Source organism: Nicotiana tomentosiformis, chromosome 2 (assembly GCF_000390325.3).
Source record: "Nicotiana tomentosiformis chromosome 2, ASM39032v3, whole genome shotgun sequence".
Lineage (NCBI taxonomy): Eukaryota > Viridiplantae > Streptophyta > Magnoliopsida > Solanales > Solanaceae > Nicotiana > Nicotiana tomentosiformis.
The window spans coordinates 82,773,752-82,794,961 of NC_090813.1; the positions used below are offsets into that span (position 1 = coordinate 82,773,752).

The following is a 21,210-nucleotide window of genomic DNA, read 5'->3' on the forward strand; positions in this document are numbered from 1 at the left end:
TCCCCAACCAGACGCAAACCAGTCCCTCCACCCCCAACCCCCAATTTTAATTCTCCCCAGCGGTCCCCCCATTTTTTAACGCAAAAAAACTCCAATGGAGCCCACCGGTCCCAGAAAAAGTGTAGGTTCTCGGGATTGTAGCATGCTAACATCGGATCTAAGGCGTTAAGGCGTTATCGCGTAGTGGATTGCTCGTTTCGGCCCACAAATAATCAAATCTTCACCTTTCAAAAAATTTAAAATCAAGTTATTCCGACTTATTTTTTGTTAAAACTCATGTATTAAAAATACCTATTAGTTATTTTTCACTGTGATATATGTTCTTTCATGATTGTTTTGCAATTTAATTAATTTATTATTTTTTATCCGGATTAAATTATTATTGTGCTAAAAAATTAGTAAAATAGATAAATTATTATTTTATAAATAATTAATGTTATTTAGTTTCCTTTAGTGTTATATTGTACCCGTAATTATAATGTAGTGCCCTTTAGTATTGTACAATGTAGTGACTTTTAGCGTAGTATCTTTGTAGTTATTGAAATTAATTATTTAATTATCTGTCAACCCCAAAAATATCTGAAAAAAGATGATAGTTCAAACACAAAGTCTCTTGAATACTAGCAAACAAATGTAAGAAAATTACATAAAAAGTAACAATATTTGTCAAACTAATTATTTGTATACGAATACATATTAATTAAATCATGTATTCCTATAAAAATTAATTATTTAATTCTATTATACCCAAAAATTGGTGAATAAGAAAAAACATATAAATATTAAACTAACATATAAAATAATAAACTAACATTTAAAATTATAATATAAAAAATATTTCAACCTAAGTAACAATATAGTAAAAATATCGATTAAATATTAATATAAAAGATATTGCAATATATTTAAAGATCCTAAGCAATTAAAAAGAAAAATACTTTAATTAATATTGTTAAATTTACAGACATAGCCATCGAGGTTCCCCCTGTGCATCCCGGATCTGCATCTCTAGAGCTACTATTGCTATAGGCCAACCATATGTCTTCGTACATATGGGATGGGCAGTGTTTGTCCCAGACATTCCACCCCAGACGTATAGACTATATGTAGGAGTTCATTAGGGCCCACCCACTCCTTCCCCGTATAGTTAGACGCCTTCTTTTCTACAAGATCATAGAGATCAGACGGTTGCAGTTCGACTGAGCGTTGATCATGGCTATGATAGAGCGGTGGTGGCGACCGGAGACGCACACGTTTCATCTACCCATCGGCGAGGCTACCATCACGCTTGAGGACGTAGAGGTTCTTTTCGGGATGTCGGTTGATGGATTACCTGTAGCTTACCCGCATGCTCTCAGAGACTACATGGGATTGCATTACCTGCATATGTTGCAGCGGCTCACCGGATTCCAGCCAGCGGAGGAGACTGCATTGAGTGGGGCCAGTCGTTTGCAGCTGACGCCCGTCCGTCAGCATCTGGAGGCGATGGATACGGAGATTACGGATGATTCACTGCCAGAGGTTATCGACCGGCACACGAGATTGGTGTTGTTGCTGATGTTTGGTGGTGTACTGTTGCCGAACACTTCGAAAAACCTAGTCAGCTTGAGATTTCTATATCATCCTAAGCGGCTAGATGATTTACCTGGTTACAGCTGGGGTGCAGTTGTTCTAGGTTAAAGGTGTCAAAGGGGTGGGTCGATCCGGTCCGGTCCAGGTTGACTAAAAAGTGACCGGTCGATCACCAATCCGGTCCGGTTACCGGTTTTTCCAAACCGGGTTTAACGGGTTCGGGCCCATCCGGTAAAATATTGAACCGGAACGGTTACGGGCCTAAGGGGCCGAGCCGAGCCAGGTTTATTTAAATTTTTTTGTATTTTGTATAACTATTGTAATTTATATTAATATAAAGTAAAAATATAAAACAAAAAAATAATCTTATAAAAAAGTGTTTGAATAAAAGATGCAAAGACTTTAAAATCCTTATACTTTAATATTTCATTAAGAATTTAAGATAATAGAATATAATGAAGATGGAAAAAAATTGCACTTATAATTTGCAAGTTCTTTTTTTATTTCAAACTTGCAAATTAAAGTATACATTCAAAGGTTTTGCATTGCTTTAGTAAGTTCTTCATAATCAATATGAACTTCTTGGCCATCTTCTGGAGTGTTAAATTCAGATAAGTGACCATGTGTTAATATATCTCCAAGTTCCTCGTCTTCTGGTTTATCAACATCTTCACGTCCCTGATTTCTTCGTTTTGATCTAATCCAATCTCTAAAACATACTAAAACTTTCAAAGCATTGCTTCCCAATGAGTGACGGGTGTCTCCTAGTTATTGTCTTTCTTGACTAAATGCACTCACTCTCTGATGCAACAGTTAAAATTGGCATATTCAGCATGTCCCGAGCCATAGCGGAAAGAACAAGAAATTACTTTTCATTCTCATGCCACCATCCCAACGGTGAAAACTCCTTTGTGCCAGGCTCTGATTGCCAAGTAGACTTGAAGGTCATCAATGTTCCTGCTGCTGGTTTGAGTGGAAGGAAATGTAGATCAAATATTATAACCATCAATGCCTTCATCTTCATCCATAATAGCAGATGCAGTAGAAATAGTACAATGCATAGTGGGATTAACATTGCCTACATTAATAGCTTCATCATCAATTATATTTGCATAATAATTATATAATTGTTGTAAATAATCATTTAGCTTGTTCATACAACAATATATATCTGGGGTTTCAGTTGGTCTGATCTTCATATAAGTATATAAAGCATTGATTAATTGGTGACAATTAGACATCTTAATAGAAGGATTTAAAATAGCACCAATTAAGTAAATAAGTGGAATTGAAAAGAAATATTTTTTGAATTTGGCTTGCATTTTTTCAACAACATCCTTATATTTTTCTTTCTTCTTAAATTCAGAGAGTAGAAAAGAAATTTCAGCTATATGTACTAAAGCCATAGTAATAGTATGGTAATATGCTCCAGAAAACTTAACAATAGTTATATAAAGTTTATGTAAAAATTGAACAACATCATTAATGGTCTCCCAAGTATTAGTTGTTAACATACGGTTTGGATTAGTACAATACGCATTAGCAACTTCAGTTATCGGCAATCTATATTTGTAGCAACATTTTAACAATAAGTATGTATAATTCCATCTAGTAACAATTTCATCTGGCATGAATCTGGGTTTAAGGTTATGCTCTGTACACTTAGTCTTAAATTCCTTAACTCTAGATTATCTATTATTTCCTTGAATAACACCAACTGCTCTTCTAACATGAGTAATCTCAGTCAAAAATAAATGAAGGCCACTTTTAACAATTAAATTATAAATATGACATGCACACCTAACATGAAAATTTTTGTCTAGTGGTGGTTTCAAATACAGTCTTAATATTGAAATTGCGGCATTATTGCTAGAAGCATTATCAAAAGATATACACAATACTTTTTTTATTAAGATTATAAAATTCAACAACTTCGCAAATAGTAGTACTTATAAAAATAGCAGTATGACTTTGATCTTCATCATATTTAAAATCGATAATACGTTTTTGCATACAATAATTATTATCTATACAATGATATGTAATGTCAAATAATCATTTTCATTTACAGCATGTCCAATATCAGAAGTTAGAGAAACTCTACAAGGAAGGTGATCAAACAAATAGCGTATGTATGTCTAATATTGTCCATGAAGTCTAAAGATATCAGATCTACAAGTACTTCTAGGGATACCTTTAAATAAGGGATTATAAATCCTTAGAATATAACCCAAAGCAAAAGAAAAAGGTAGACAACCCAAAGCAATCATTTTTGCTAACTCCTCACGATCCTTCATTTTATCATATTTCATAAGTTCTCCAGTACTAGGGTTTAGAGTTCCTTGATTTTCATCTAAATCAGAGCCCCATTCTATAGGATGAGTAATTTTCATATGCCTACTAAGTCTTCCAGTCCCCCTTAAACTTCCTCCAGTCTTATGTTTAAAATCATCTTTACAAAGTTTGCATCTAACTCTATCACAATTCTCTATTTCGTCAAAATATTTCCAAACTTTACTTCTTTTCCTCCGATTAGTAGTCGGGTCCATAGGTGGTCTACTACTAGAGCCACGACCACCACCCCTGCTACCAACTCTAACACTACTAGGTGTAAGTGGTGTCTCATCTTCAATTTCTAATTTATTATCTTCTACACCGAAATTTTCCTGTAATTGTTCATAATCTATATTATTATAAGGTGATGTTTTAGAAACATGTGTAGAGTCATTAAAATTACTATTAGATGTTGAAGTAATACCTCTTTTTCTATTTTCCCGATTAGCAACCTTATTATACACTCTATTTGCAGCATTAAACATATTGTGAAAATTTAACTAGTAACAAAAATTAAATATGCAAATAAAATAGTAAATAAGAGAAAGAGTTGGAGAGAGTGCACCAAATTCCGTAATAAATTGAATACTTGATGATTTTCGCAACTCCAATATTACCACGAAGAAACGTCAATTGTTCAAACTTCAAACTTCAAATAATACGATAAATTACATTCCAAAAAAAAATGAGAGCCAAATAGTTAATTGCAATTTAGGTGAAGAATGAGAGAATGATAACTGAGAATTTGAGTTTGAGAAATGAGAGATGAGTGAAGAAATGAAGAAGAGGGGGTGTATTTATAGCTTTTCAAAGGGTTAAATTAGTAATTACAAAAAAGTGTTATTTTAAAAATAAAATTACCCAAAAAGGACTATTATTGCAAAATATCAGTTGGGCAACGGTCAAATTGGAAGCTGACCGTTGCCAACAGTCAAATGAATTTTTTTTAAAAAATCAAAAAATAGTCGTTGAACCGATTCAGTTCGGTCCGGTTAACTGGTTCAACAATTATTTTCCTTTACCGGTTTCGACCGGTCCGGCTAACCGATAAAAAAAAATACCATCCAACCCCCTAACCCCCCAAACCCAGTCCTACCCGGCCCCCTACCACAGGTCCGAACCGGTCCGGTTTAATACTGGTCTGGGCCGGTCCGGAACCGGGTCAACCCGGCCCATTAAATTGGTATATTCAAGGTAACCTCTATAGGCAGATGTGCCGAGTTAGCATCGGCACCCAGAGAGACGTTGACGGCTTTTTACCGTTGGTGCAGGTGAAAACATAGTCAATTTTTTCATGATTGTAACATACATTGTAAAGAAATACCTTAAATTTTACGTCCACAATCAATATTAGATTTGGGCCTGGGAGCGGTTCCTGCAGTTCCAGCCACCTCTACCACCCCTCGCTCTGGATGCACCACCTCCACCGTTTCTCCCTTTAGCTTGGAGGTGGGTTGATAGGCGAGACTACAGACGCGGGTTCGAGGCTCGACATCATCTCCCTTATTGCAGGGATTTGTTGGATTTGCTTGAAGGCGTGCACCTTTTTCAAGCCGACAACTTTTTCATATCGACATGACAAAATACATAGCGCATATTGGTGTGTCGCTATGTTTTACGTGATAATAATTCTTTCGGGTACAAGTGGGTCCAACTTTGTCAGTACGACAACTTTTCAGTTTAGCAGCTTTTTCAGGCCGACAACTTTTTCAGGTCGACATGACAAGACATATAGCGCATATTGGTGAGGCGCTATATTTCGTATGATAATGATTCTTTTGGGTACAAGTGGGTCCAGATTTTTAAGTACGACAGATTTTCAGGTCAGCAGCTCTTCTAGGACGACAACTTTTTCAGGTCGACATGACAAGACACATAGCGCATATTTGTGAGGCGCTATGTTTCGCGTTCATACTAGTCGACATGCAGCTTAGTTCTTCTTAAGTTGAACCAAGATATCAATACTCAAATACCATTTGAATAACTAGAACAACATCCAATTGAGAAATGCCACTAACATTTAATAAGTGGTTTACGAAGAGGCAAAAATGTGAAGGTAGTTCAAAAGATTCAAAATGGAACAAGTCATAACACAATCGATCCTTACCTTGAAAAATATATGCTAGGTTGCTATACTGATTTGGTTGATGACAAGTGGTATGGTATTCTGCGTCCCTTGGAAAATAAGCCTATCAATATACATATAGATCTAAAAGTTGTAGGGCACATTATTGAGCGAAGCGCATTCTACAAAGCATGAAGGTATGAGAATTTGAGGCGAAAAATGACAACGAGTTCCCCATTACTCAAAACGTTGTGATTATGAAGTACTATGTCACTAGCATTGGCTTGTTGTACCACAAGCATTGTCTGCAACCTTCCAAACAAACACGCACAAAGATGAACCAGAAGTGATTCGGCATTTGATGAAGGAGATTTTAGAGATGGAAAAGGCACTTGCTGTTCATCATGCTATCGATGATCTTAGAAAATGAAAAATTGCATAGACACAATGAGTATCATGTTTTCCCAATAGTTGTCGAGTGGGAGGGACTACCTAAGTTTCTACCACAGACGTTGGACGTAGGAGTCTCATATTATTGTAGAAATCAAGCAAGTGGTCTTATTGATGATAGCGATGAAATACGAGGAATGTGTGTCAACTGGGGCCTAGATTACGATGCCCTTGGTCCCGAAGGGTACGTATAAGATACGTACAAGATGTTGACGAAGAAGATGAAGACGGTGACAATGAAATAGGACCAAACAACGACGATAATGGCGAATAAAAAAAAATTATTCCTTGGGTTGTATGTTAAACTGTTGTATTGAATCTTTAATTCTAAATAACAATTACATTTAACCCCATTGGAAACATAGTTTTATTTCATATATTTTGCAACATGAACATTTACATAACTTTAGTACAATAAAATTACTCCAATAAAACACTACGTTTATCCTTGATAATTGGGCGCATTGGATGAACTGTCACCTGGTGCTAAATTACCACCGCTTCCCAAACCAGATGAAGGACATTTATGGCGGTTGTGTCCTGTTTGGGAACATATGCCACATTTACGCGTATAAACGGTATTACCAATATCTATTTGATTCCTTATACGCGTTCTTTTTTGCACTTGTAGTTGGCGCACATAATCCTCATTGCACACCATTTTAAATGGTTCTGACGGCCAATAATGCTCCGCACCCACTGGCTGCAACTGTCCACTATAGGTGTTTAAGTATGCATCAACACTATATTCTTTATCAACGTACCTCGTTGCCACGAAACCTGTATGTTGAAAGCACTTCATGGCATGTGAGCATGGCAAGTGATAGATTGACCATTTTCCACATGAGCATAATCTTTTGGCTTCATTGGTGGTATGTGTATTATTCCGACGGTTGTGATGCAGACCAGTGCGAACTTCAAAAATATTTCGCTCGCTGCAATACTGCAAAAATGAATATCATTGTGCTCGCTTCCTATATTTCCCAAATCATTTCATTGGTTGTGGCATAAATTCAACTCTCATTTTCCATCAATGACGATGCACCTCTAGATCTTTCAGCAAACCTCTCTGCCATCTGCTTGAATGACATCCACACCATGGCAATGACTGGCAATCCACGTGCAGACTTCAATAATCTATTGAATTGAAAGACTGTGACACATTTGTAGTCAGAATTCCCCATCTTCTACCACCATCCACATGCAAAGTCCATTTGTCAAGCTCATGTCGCATCAACCAACGATAGGCTTATGGGTCTTCCTACCTGATCAATTTCATTCGCCTCCTGAATTTACACTCTTGGTGATCTGTTGGAGTCATCCACATTAAATCATACAAGTCCTTGTTAGGATAAGCCCTCTGGAAGTTGGCCTTCAAGTGCGTAACACAGTAACAGTGGTAGGCATACGGTTCCTGCCATGCATGCAAATTCTGTACAGAACTTAAAATACCGCCATGCCGATCATATATTAGATAAATACCTGAACGATGTCTGACAACGTGCTCATTCAAGTGGTTTAAAAACAATGTCCACGTCTCTTGGCTTTCATTGGTACAAATAGAAAATACTAGGGGAAATATACTTCCATTAGCATCTACTGCAACATCGATCAATGACTTAATATCGTACTTTCCATAAACATGAGTGTCGTCTACGGATATTACCGGCCGACAATGCACAAAACCATCAATGACTGGTTTAAATGCCCAGAACACATATCTGAATATGTGTTCCGATATTCCCAGACTCCTCTCAAGCTTCCATTCAACAACAGTCCTGGGGTTAAAGTGTTTCAATGCGACCATGTACCTGGATAGAGATGCAAAGGACTTATCCCAGTTACCATAAACAATTTCAAACGCACGTTTGTGCCCGAGAAATGCCTTTCTTTTGGTAATGGTACACCCATATACCTGGTGGACAGATGTTATACACTCTTTGATCTTGTACCTTATGGACGGTTCAATGTATGGAATCAACACAAAAGAAATCAAGTCAATATTCAAGTTAAAATAATTCCCACTGAATGTGTCCATTTCATAATTATGGGTGCCAATGTATTTACCCATAATCCACATATTTGTTTTCAACTTTCTCACATGCAGCATCCAATTACAACCTTGAAACAATCTACGAGAAATAACTTTGTATTCATCCGGAGATGACTCATGAACCGCAATATCATGACATTTTTTTATGTTGTACATTCGCACCGCCCTGCTTAGGCGCGCTTTATCAGCAAAACAATGCCCTTTGACAGTACTGTTGCTCTAGATTCATCCCACTTTGCTGTCTGAATTTCATCAAGATCCCTTGTGAGGGCATCCACGTCCGACATACTTGGCAAATGATCAAGGTAGAGAATCTCCCTTGAATGAAATGACACATGGGACTCGTACACTCTTGGTCTAACGGGAGGTGGAGCATGCTCCTTCGTCCAATCAGGTTCATCATTCTCGGACTCATCATCATCACCCTCATCAGAGAAGGGTGTGTCATCTCCAGACTCATCAACATTGTTGTCATAATCACTATTATCTTCCTAACTATTCGCACCTGCCAGATCCCGAATAATATGTCGTCTTCGTGCAATTGAGTAAGGACGGGACCTTCAAGTTGCTCGTTTTTATTACACAAATAATAAAATAATGAGCTTCTCAAATTCATCCAAACTTTACATATAAACTTTATCACTTCACTTACAAATCATAATGTCTTGATATCCCATGATACACACTATCATGTTGGTGATAATTTCCTGTAACGATCCGACCGATCGTTTTGAGTATTACAGCCATGTTCCCCCATTTAATGTTTATCCTGTGTTCAATTATAAATATATGAATTGTCGAAGAGGTTTCAGAATGAATTTAGAACACTTAGTTCCAGGATTTAAAGCTTAAGTTCAAATAGTTGTCTGGATATTGACTTATGTGTAAACGACCCCGGAATAGATTTTTTATAGTTCCAATAGCTCTGAATGGTGATTTTGGACTGCGGAGTATATCCGGAAGATTATTTGGAAGCCCGTAGTTAAATTATGCTTGAAATGGCGAAAATAGGAAGTTTAAGTTTGGAAGTTTGACTAGGGATTTGACTTTTTGATATCAGGGTCAGAATATAGTTCTAAAACTTTTCATAGGTACGTTATGTCCTTTATGACTTGGGTGCAAAATTTGAGGTCAATCGGACTTGATTTGATAGGTTTCGGCATTGAATGTAGAAGTTGGAATTTCTTAGTTTCATTAAGCTTGAATTGGGGTATGATTTGTGATTTTAGAGTTGTTTGATGTGATTTGAGGCTTAGACTAAGTTCGTATGATATTTTGGAACTTATTGGTATATTTGGTCGAGGTCCCGGGGGCCTCGGGTGAGTTTCGGATGGTTAACGGATCAAATTTGAACTTAAAAAGAAATTTGAAAATTTTGGCCTTTTGATGCAATCGCACCTGCGGAATTTTGCTCGCAGGTGCGAGCTCGCAGAAGCAAGCTTGGTTGCACAGAAGCGGCATTGCTTGGCAAGGGCAGGGGTCGCAGGTGCGCATGCAGGACCGCAGAAGCGGACTCTCACCTGTGACGAGTTGATCGCTGAAGCGGAAGTGAGAGGTGAGAGGCTTCTTCGCAGAAGTGGCTTGGGCAACCGCAGAAGTGGCTTGGGCAACCGCATAAGCGGATTTCTTGTCCGCAGAAGCGGGGAAGCCGCAGAAGCGAACGATTTCTCGCATATGCGAGACCACATATGCGGTTAAAAATTCTGCAGATGCAGAACCTCTGGACAGTGTACAAAAATAGAGGGGTCTGAGATTTTCTTATTTTTAGTCATTTCCAACACGGGTTGAGGCGCTTTTTCAGAGAGAATTCACGGGAAAACTTGAGGTAAGTCCCTTGTGATCATTGTTAGTCAATAATATTGAATTATCATTGAGTATTCCGACTAGATTACGGGTGTTTGAGGTGTAATTAGAGGATTTGGGCCTAAGGATTTAAAAATAAGATTTGAGGATTTGAAGGTCGAGTTGATGTCGGAATTCGGTAAATTTGGTATGGTTGAACTCGTGGTTGAATGGACGTTCATATTTTGTAACTTTTGTCGGGTTCCGAGACATGGGTCCTACTGGTAATTTTTTAGTGTAATTTTAAATTTTGTTGAAAAATTAGTATTTTCATATGGAATTAATTCCTACAATTTTTATTGACTGAATCAAATTAATTATAACTAGATTCGAGGCGTTCGAAGACCGATTCGCGAGGCAAAGGCATACTGGAATAAAGAATTACATGGTTTGAGGTAAGTAACACTTCTAAACTTGGTTCTTAGGGTATAAATTCCCGAATTACGTATTATGTGAATTGTATGGAGGTGACGCATATGCTAGGTGATGGGGGTGCACCATAGAAATTGTGACTTAATTGATTCCATGGAGTTGCAAAATCAAATAATCATGTCATTATCCACATATCCTCCACGTGTTAGAGGAAATTGAGCTGAGACTCATGTTAAAGATCATGTTTAGGCTACGTGCCAATATTTTGGAAACCAAAGAGGTCTTATTGCTATTGAATTGCTTGTTTGAATTGTAATTTTGTAGTCACATCTATCATTTGCATATCATATCTCAGTCTCTGTTGCTGAACTTGAGAGCATGCCTATATTATTGTACTGTTATCTTTATATTGGACTGTACTTGTTGAGCTCGTCACTACTTTCAGTCCAAAGGTTAGTCTTGTTACTTATTGAGTTGGTTGTATTCATACTACACCCTGCACCTTGTGTGCAAATCAAGGAACTCCCGGATACGGCAGCTGCTAGAGTTCAAAATTTTATATGTTGGAGACTATTAAGGTAGATATTTGGCGTCCGTAGGCCTTGACTCTCTTTCCTTTCAGTTGTTTGTACTGTTCTATATTTTCAGACAATATTTTTATCAGTCAAACTATATTATCATTTAGATGCTTATGTACTGAGTGACACTGGGTTTTAGGAGTGTATTTTAAAAGACTTAGTGTTTTGTACTACAAATGGTGTATTTTTACCCTTAATGTAAATATTATGTGTTCAAACTTAAGAGAAATGTGATTTATTGAGATTGACGGCTTGACTAGTATTAAGATAGGCGTCATCACGACATGCGGGTTTTGGGTCGTGACACTCCCGGATGGACATGATCCAACACACCAAAACTAGTCATATTCCAACTGTCAGTTGGTTCATAACTTATAAAATTCATATTTGGCTGGTACCCCCTATGGAATATATGAGTGTTAATACAAATTCAATACATAAAAATAAACATCGTAACACAAAGAAAAATTGAAGTCTATCACCTGGCTTATGGATTATGTAAACTTGGGGATAAATTATGTCATCGCTCCTCATTCGCCTAAGGAGATAAGTTTAGATCAGGACAAGCTCTTTCACCCGGAACCTATTCGGCTAAACCTGCTCCAAAATAAGCACCCGATGATTGAGGGATATCCCTTTGCGGAACCTCATTATTGCGAACGTCTTCCGCCTTGACGTACATTTCCAATATTTTTATCACAATAAGTTCCCGATGTTCATCTGGAGTCCTCAAAAAATCTGTCAGAGTTTCATCATTTTCGATGTTAAACTCAACATAACAAGCAACCCCGGAGTAACAGAATACGAATATCTTTCGGTTACTTTAATATTCACCGAACATTTGCTCACACTCATTTTTTTTTACATAACAACGATACCAATCTATCGTACTCCATTATAAGTGGCAACTTAACATGACACCGTGGAGAACAACTATAGTGTACTGGGTTATTCTCCGCCACAATTACCCCCTCCCCCCCCCCACACCCAAAAAAAATAATGAAACCCTAATTTTTTGCTTTTCGGACATAATGACAAAATACAAAATAACTTAACGAAACAAATATTTCGAAAGAACTGAATGGATTTATGATTTTTTACCAAATTTAGAACCTCCTTAAATAAGAAAAAAACCAGTCTGGGTTATAATTAGTGGATGTATAACGCATGCATAATAAGCGCTATACCCATATGAATTATTGGTGGGTCAGTTAAGTGCAGATGGATTATTAGTGGGGCCACATTTTATATATAGCGTGGTTATTCACCGCGCTATATCTTAACGGACAAAACTGCCATTAAGGTATAACGCGGTGAATAACCGCGCTCTATATAAAACGATACCAAGTTATTTTTTCAGCCTATTTGTGTCTCTTGAGTCCAAAAAGATCGCACTTAGTTTCAGATTCAAATATATGGGTATGGAAGAATGAACCATTGAAATGATAGCACGTTGAATAAATAGTAAGATGGGCCTAGGTTAATTTCCAAAGCTATGCATATCTTAAGAGTGATGAGCAATGACATAAACGAAGGGTAATTTAGTCAAAGGACTTCAAAAGTTGATATAGTAGCTACAGTAAGATTTCTTTTTGACCAACCATATTACTCCATTTTAATTGAAATGACCATATTACCATCATAATGCCAAGTAGGCATGTTGACCGGCTGCTTTCTTATTCCCTCTCCTTTATAGTAGTAATAAAGTCTAGCCCTATGTTTGGATAAAAGAGGGATATAGATAGGTTGACCTTAGAAGAAAAGCAACTCTTTCTTCAATTTCATTACTTACGTAATCGTGTTAAATCGAACACAAATTTAATAAAGAAAAAATTGTGACACATAATATATGTATATATGTATAATAAAGTCTTGCTAAAATCTTATGGTCTTCAACATAACATGTAATTTTTATAAAAGAGTCATTAACGATAATATAAGGATGATAAAATTAAAGATTTTCAAATATAAAAATATATTACTATATTTTTTTCAACAAAAACCAAAAAAAGGGTATCTTATATGAAATAAAACGAAATGAAAAAGAATAATTTGACAGCATTTGAAAATAAAACACAAGACATAATTTTTAGACGTACATATTTGAAAATAAAAATAAGACATATTCACATTATCAATTTCTTTTATTCAAAATTGTAAAAGGTAGCTCTAACTAATTTGAATTGATGCTTAATTATTTAATTTTTTGGTTTGCTGCTCACATTCAAAATTGACTAGCTGGACCAGTTAAAATCCCACAAAGTAAAAGAATTAGGAGTAAATATCTTAGTACTACACAACACAAGTCACAAAGGTTAAAGGATCTCCATTTATGATTGATTGTACAGGTCTGTGCCACTATTTTCATGTGTGTATAGCACCTCAGCACGTTCCTTAGTTTTCCTTTTTCTTCTTCTGTATTTTTCTGTATTTTTCTTGTTTGTTTATAGCATCATCAGTTTTTGACTTCTTTTAGGCGAACCAATTCTAAAGGACAGAAGTAGGGGGTTGGTTACCTGGGAAAGGTGAAATGACGAGGTTGCCACTTGGCTCGTCGCCGATTGACATCGCCGGTCCGACGACCAACTGGTGGGACCAGATCAACGTGTCCGTTCAGTGGCAAGATGGGATTTTTTACTCTCTTTGTGCTTCCTATGCTCTTGTCTCAGCCGTTGCCCTTGTAATTTTGTCTCCTGGTCTTTTGTTTATATAAATAGACACTTTGATTTTGTATGTTAATTTGATGTTGGGGTGTGTCAAGATTGTATTTTATATGTTAATTTGATGTGGCGTTGTGTCAAGATTGGTTTCTTCATGTTCCTTTTTTTTTTTGGTTCTGATGTTAATCAGTTCAAAACTTGCTGCAAGTTGGGATTTTAGGTAACTGCTGTTAGAAATGGAAAATCTTGGGAAACTGTAGGAATGAAATAATGGAGTTTAGCTTTTACTTTTTTCTTATTTTTCTCCCTCTCTCTCTACTCTTTTATTTGTATAAATTGACACTTGGATTTTGTATGTAAATTGATGTGGGGTTATGTCAAGGTTTTTTTTTTTTTTTTTTCTTGTTTATGAATTTGACAATCCAATTAGATTTTTTTTTCTAGTACTTGCTGCAAATTGGGATTTTTCATAGCTACTGTTAGAAATGAAATTTTTTCGGGAAACTGTATGAATGAAATAGTGGAGTGTAGCTTTTACTTTTTCTTTTGGATGTTACACAAAAATATGATTCAAGGATGTGTGTTTATGAAGTGTATTCGAGGGGGTCTTCCATTAAGAGAATTACGGAATATTTGGTGCTTTTATTATGTGGCTAAAGATTTTTAGCAGTGGACTGACGGGTTAATCTTAGTTCATGTAGGTTCAGTTAGGCTGTTAGCTTAAGACTATTGACTAGCTATATTTAGGGTCAAATTCAATACTTTTCTTTTTGTACTGTCCTTTATTTTCTCTGGATTCTGCACAGCCTTAAGATGTTAATGGCAATTTTGGTCTCTGTTAGCTAGAGGGGCGTATTCATTGCCCAAGTTAGGGTGCACGTGAACCCATGGTCTTTCCGCCAAACTTGGTATTTTATGTACCTATTTCCTAGAATTGATCTAAAAGTATCTACTATCTCCTCCGTGCTCCAATAAGGCTGAATGTTGCACTTGGTTGAATGCTGAGTTATTTACCTGAAGGGACAAGGATTGATTCCCACTTAATACTTTCTTTTTTCTCTTTTCTTTTCTTTAGTGATGCACCCATGTTCTAGAAATCCTAGATCCCGTCTGGTTAGCTATGTGAGATTTCCAAATTATTTCTTCACCAATTATCACCTAGATGATCTTCATTTATCTGATATGACTGTATCCTCAAAGCTTTGATCTTTCATCTAATGTCTGATGTGAGTATTACGTAGTACTCGTTTCGTGTGGGCTTAAGTACTTTTCTATAAGCAGATGACTTTCATGGAAGGATGGTTTTTCATACTTTTGATTGATAAATATGTTTCAGATAAAGTATATACCTAATGCTGCATGTGTAAAATACGTATTTTTCCTGTGATGCTTAGTTGTTTGGGCTTTGGGTTGAGTGTATGAGTTGATTATGTGCAGATTCAATTAATAAGGATCGAATTGAGGGTACCCGAGTATGGTTGGACAACACAAAAGGTTTTCCATCTGATGAACTTTGTTGTAAATGGAGGTACGGATTCAGGTCAAGCAAATCATCCTGCCCCTGTTTATCTGGAAATTAGTTTTGAATGCAAATCTTTTTTCTTTCAGTTCGTGCAATTGTCTTTGGATTTCACAAACAAGTGTTTCTCTTCCATCCTAAGGTATGCTATTTTTTTCCTGAAAGTAACTTTTTAATTGTCGATCACTTTCCGGGTTATGTTCAGTTTGTTTTCAATAGAACCCGACAATGCATGCCAACTTGAATGTTACCTTGTTCTTATCCTCAGTTTACCCTTTTCTCGAACTATTTATTATTTTCTTTATAGTGTTTCAACTAATCTAGGATCTATCTGAAATCAGAATTAATTTAAAGCTGTACCTCTAAAAATTTTAACCTGATGGGACCATTTTCAAATGGAAGTGCATGACTTTTTTGTTGCTACTTCGAGCTGCAGGCTATCTTATATCTTTGACTCTCTTAACTTTGAGCATAGTTTGACATTTGAGATTCCTTACCTCTTAATTTATTCATTTGGAAGTTCATCCTGCTCTTTGGCTGCTTATATAGTCTAACAGCACTAGAACAGTATAGCAATAATGTCTGACCTTGTTGTTTAATATGTGAGCTAATTTGATTGAAAGCTCACTAGATTCTTTCTGTCTTTCATTTTTCAGTGTGAAGCTTATCACATAATTACCTCATCTTTTACTTGTTGTAAACTTTTGGTTTGACTGCGATAGCATTTGTTCAAGTGCTTAGATTTTTACTTTCTCTGCAGCACTGTACTTTTGCCATGTCGAACATTTAGCTTTGACTATCATTTTATTTTGATGAATTTTCTGTTAACGATAAATTAATCATCTGATAGCACTTCCGGAATTACAACTTGTATGATCTCTTTCCTTCGTTTGGATGTGGTGGGCTACTGCAGTACTGTCACTTTTAGGCTGATGGCCTGAGAAAAAGAAATAGATAACATACAACATCTGCCTCTTAAGCTGCTGCTTAATTGTTTATTGATGTTACATTTGCTCCGCGTTACACCAGGTGCTGACTCTGGCAATATTGGACCTACCAGGGCTCCTTTTCTTTTCAACATTTACTCTCCTGGTTCTATTTTGGGCTGAGATATATCACCAGGCAAGTGAAGTTGTAGCATCCTGCATGCAAACTGTTGATTTATTAATTCTAACTCTTGCATTTATGTAATGGCAGGCTAGGAGTTTACCAACAGATAAACTCAGAATTTCTTATATTTCAATAAATGGTGCGATATACTTCATTCAGGTTTGCTACAAACTTGTCCCCTCTTCATATGCTTTTGAACATCATGATTGTTCATAAGGAAATATAGTCGATCAAGTGTTATTGTTTATGGAGTACTGGTTTTGTTTGTGTGTTAGTAATATGTGAATTCTTTTAAGATTCTTTCAAACGAGTTAGTTTGTGTCCTAGTTGATAACTCCTTGCATTTAGGTGGTCTCACAAAATATGCGGCCATATATATGCTACTTAATATGATGAATTCTGAGATATTCTTCTGTCCCTAAAAATGTTATACCTTGTTCACCTAGGTTTAACATGTTTGGAGAATAGTTTCATTTCAGAGACAAATGCCTCTCCTCTTGGCCCTCCATGCCCTTCTAACTGGTCCTACTTTCATTATCAAATATTTATGGTTTGGCCCTGATTATACCTTTAATTTTCTTTAAAGCAGTTGGATATATATCTTTCCAAGATCTTGCAATAAATATTTAAAAACCATTTGCAAAGTTGGCCTTGAAATAGGGCTAGATACTCCTAATTCCAGTCTCTGAGGACTCTAGCTTTCTCCCTTTTCCTAAAGAATGGGATCCACTTCTAAATGAATAAAGCTGTCTGTTATTCTTGATTTCTTGGAAAAATATTCCCGACGGACCACTTGTCTGAAAAGCTAACTAGCTGCTTGAGTCTTTTAGATTTATCTCAGGTAATAAACTAAATACAACTGAAAAATGGTTTTGGTCAGGCATGTATCTGGGTTTACCTCTGGTCCAATGACAATAGCACTGTGGAATTCATTGGGAAGATATTTATAGCAGGTGAATCTCTTTCTATTCATTTTCTCCTTTTGCCCTATTTTACTGAAGGTTAGATCTCTTTAACGTTGCATGTTTCTTTGGTGCAGTTGTATCATTTATTGCAGCATTGGGCTTTCTGCTCTATGGTGGAAGGTGCATTTAAGTGCTATTTCTTTGTGCATTTATCTTCTAATTCACTGTTCTTAACTACCTTAGACAATTGTTCATTGGGAATTCGTATTTACAAGTTTTTACAATCATCAGGTTGTTTCTCATGCTGCGCCGCTTTCCTATTGAATCTAAAGGGAGGAGAAAGAAGCTTCATGAGGTTTGTGTATTTACACACTTATCTTTTTACTTTGTAAATACAAAGACCTTGTTTAGTGTTTTTGGTTTGGCATAGAACATATTTGCATGTAAGTCATAAGATTTATTCCTCACTACGTTCTCCTCCCTATGGCACCTGGGGGGAGGGGGGGGGGGAATTCTTAGACTTGATGTCTGATTCCGTTCATCAATTTCCTTGCTCTGGGATCGGTTCTGCTATATTATACTGTTAGCTTGCAGTGACTGACTGATATATTTAGCCCAGATAGTAAGACTATTCCTGAGATTGTATCTATATTCAAATCAAATTCTAAAATGGTAAAAAACAAGGATAGGACGGAACCTTGTCGTGACAGTTTTAATCAGGGCTACTATCCAAAACCAGCCACTTTGGAACTAGCTCTCGTCCTCCAAGTCATCTTCCATGTCCTTTGAGCCAATAGACCAGAATTCATCCTTAACAACAAACATAGCACGCTTTAACTAAGGATTTTCCTGTCATCATTGACATACAAAGGAGGGAGTCAGGCTAATGATCCCCTAGTATCACTCGGGCTAATTTAGCTATTACCACACTAGCACTCTGTGCCGAGTATTGATAATTTATTCAAGGTTGAAGACTCCAGCATTCTCTTTTGAAGCGTTCTGCAATAGTACCCCGAACACTCTTTGTTAAAGACAAGATTATATAAATCTGGGAATTGTTCTTTCAGAGTGCTAGTTTCCAAAAGTTTGTTTTTCCATAGTCTTGCTCTTCCGTCGTTACCCACTTTGACCCTACCACCTCTTCAAACTCTCTCCAAGAATTTCCTATTTGTCTCCCTACCGTAAACTCCATAAAAAGATGTGACTGCTGCTTTAGTGCATCATTGTCCATCAATTCCATATTATGCGTTGATCTCCCCTTCCACATCTCCAATTTGTTGGTATTAAATCTCCATAACCATTAGACATAAGACACTTACTAATAGTCTAAAGCTTTCCACACCTAGTCCCCTATTGTTTGCTCATAGTTGATCATCTAACAGATGCATCCTCTTTGTCTCTCAATTAAATCCCCATAAAAAGTTACTTCTCAACTTATTCATTTGTTTTTCAACTTTAGCAGGAATTAGACTCGTGATATTAGAGTTGTAAGGATCCATGTTGTACCCTATTTTTCAGTTCATCCTTTACCCATATGAGAGATATCGCTTCTTTCAAGGGGCTGATTTCCTTTCACATCTTTCAATAACTTCTCACTGTACCTCAGTAGAGGCAATGTTGGGTGATTGCTTCTTATCCCCGTACCTTTACCGGTGGGAGGATATAGTTGCCGGATAGAATAGTCGAGGTGTATGCAAGCTGGAGACACCTCTTTTATCCACACACAAAAAAAGATTTACTTCCCCATCACACCCCTGAATCCTTGTATTCAGCTCCTAGTCATTGCCCCAAATAAACTTGTAGGGAAGTACTCCGCTTCACACTCTCAAAATACTTGCTAGATTATCATCTTCATAATCAGCATTAACTGAAAACAAACTACTCTTGGCCGAGTTCCTTTTCTCCTCTGCTGATGAATAATCAACAGGCAGAAGTATATCTAAGTTTGGTGCGATAAAATGGAAACACAATTTTAATTTATGATTTTTACGAAGAGATAAATTTTTTGTCATTATTGGTGAACCAACGGAGTGTCTATTTTCTTTTCTTAATTGATAATTAGTGGCCAATCTCCAGAAAACATTTTCATGATCTATCTGCTTGTTCTAACAACCTCTTCTACGTCACCATTAAAGATTGTGATGTGGATATGTTTGTGTTATCTGAAGTTTCATTTAGCTCAATGTTGCTTAGCACATGCATAACATGATAGATAATGCATGACTTGTAGTTTTTAACATCTCTTACTCTAAATTGGTTCACATAATATGATGTATGCATATGATTGCAGGTTGGATCTGTGACTGCCATATGTTTCACTTGTTTCCTCATTAGCTGCTTTGTGGTAAGGCTTTATGCATATGTTTCCTCTCCTCTCAATGCTGGTCAACATTTTATTTTCTTTATTTTTTTTCCATGGTCAACATTATATTGTCCATAGTATAATATCGTCCTAGCTCCATTATAAAGTTTTGCAATTGGGTAAATAAAATGAGTTACTCTTAACTTCCCATGGGGAGGTCCAAACAGGGAAACGAGTTGGTGCTTTTGCTTGTAAGAGTGAAAACATTGAGGCTATTTTATGAGATAAAAGGCTGTGACATATGCCTTCAGGCTTCAGCCGAAAATGACCCAAACTACACCCCGGGAAAAAATAAAAGAAATGAAAAGAAAAGACCTTATAATAGGAACATGATCAAGAAAAGGGAAGGTATATCAGGTTTAAAGTAAATTTTGCTATGAACTTGAGAGCCAGACCTGCCTCAAATCTCTAGACAACAATTACTTTCGTGTGCATGAGCGTCTTTGCTATGTCTAATTTGTGGTTCACTGCAGGTTGTGTTATCTGCTTTTGATCCTGACGCATCTCTTGATGTCTTGGACCATCCTGTTCTGAATCTGATATACTACCTGGTATGCCTTATTCCGTTATTCCATGCTCCTTACGCTTGCCTTCTCTCTCTCTCTCTCTCTCTGATCACATTCTTCTTGGTGGGCAGCTGGTAGAAATTCTTCCTTCAGCACTTGTGCTATACATCCTGCGAAAATTGCCTCCAAAAAGAGTATCTGCACAATACCACCCAATCAGTTAGCTGCAGCAGACTTTTATCGTCAGTCCTACACTTTCACATGGTTGCCGCTGCAGAAGCTAAGTGGAGTTCTGCAGGAAAAGTGGAGCTGCGAAAAGGATCCAGGTGCATTAATTTTGTAGAAAGGCCAATGATGTCAACTCTTTCCCCAGTTGTTGAACAAAGCTTAAGCTGTTTTACCTACATTGTATTGTTTCTGTGGTTGTGGCGTGAAGCATCAGACGAATCGTTAACATTTTGGTTATTAATTGTTCTACAAGTTTGTGAAAAGTATCGAAGTCCTGAAGTAATGATGCAACAGGGTTGCCTCAATGTCATCTTTTGTACTGTTTCATTCTAACTGTGATGTTCGGTATTTGATTATTTCCTATACTGTAAGATCGCACGGATGTAACTTTCACCATTTGAATAATGGCAATGCCCTGTGTAGTGACTATTTACCTACTAGGCTAGAGCACTTTTTTTTTTGTTTTTTCTTTTTCTTTTTCTTTTTCCCTTCTATCTTTTCTTTAACTGAGAAATCCTGGAGAGCCCGTGTGCCTTGAAATTCGATGACTAAAACGTGTGCTCCTCTCCTAGTTTTCGCTTAAATATCATGCTTTTATATGCGGCAGAGTCCATACTTGTAACTTACGTTTAACAAAGTTCGAATCAAACGCTT

General features: G+C 36.8%; 3 protein-coding genes across 6 annotated transcripts; 2 read left to right on the plus strand and 1 right to left on the minus strand.

The window, feature by feature from the left end:
* Positions 1-1,212: 1,212 nt before the first annotated feature.
* LOC117277160 (protein MAIN-LIKE 1-like) lies at positions 1,213-1,680 on the plus strand. Its single transcript, XM_033656563.1, has one exon. The coding sequence runs from the start codon at positions 1,213-1,215 to the stop codon at positions 1,678-1,680; it is 468 nt and encodes a 155-aa protein (XP_033512454.1).
* A 5,183-nt stretch (positions 1,681-6,863) lies between these two features.
* Positions 6,864-8,459, minus strand: LOC138905160 (uncharacterized). The gene is made up of 3 exons (XM_070193665.1): positions 7,687-8,459; positions 7,467-7,558; positions 6,864-7,201 (listed from the first exon to the last, which is right to left on the minus strand). The coding sequence occupies exons 1-3, from the start codon at positions 8,457-8,459 to the stop codon at positions 6,864-6,866; spliced, it is 1,203 nt and encodes a 400-aa protein (XP_070049766.1).
* A 5,024-nt stretch (positions 8,460-13,483) lies between these two features.
* Positions 13,484-20,993, plus strand: LOC104097729 (tobamovirus multiplication protein 1). Of its 4 annotated transcripts, none has more exons than XM_070195655.1 (12): positions 13,484-13,614; positions 13,743-13,946; positions 15,364-15,454; positions 15,535-15,587; positions 16,475-16,567; positions 16,643-16,714; positions 17,436-17,508; positions 17,595-17,640; positions 17,752-17,815; positions 19,751-19,804; positions 20,296-20,373; positions 20,460-20,993. In XM_070195655.1, exons 2-12 carry the CDS (start codon positions 13,797-13,799, stop codon positions 20,550-20,552), a joined length of 867 nt encoding a protein of 288 aa, XP_070051756.1. In that variant the 5' UTR covers positions 13,484-13,614; positions 13,743-13,796; the 3' UTR covers positions 20,553-20,993. The 4 variants fall into 4 exon arrangements, with proteins under 4 accessions (XP_070051756.1, XP_070051757.1, XP_009602641.1 ...); XM_070195656.1 differs by having other exon boundaries at positions 13,580-13,634; XM_009604346.4 differs by lacking the exon at positions 13,484-13,614 and having other exon boundaries at positions 13,637-13,946.
* The last annotated feature ends 217 nt before the right edge of the window (positions 20,994-21,210 follow it).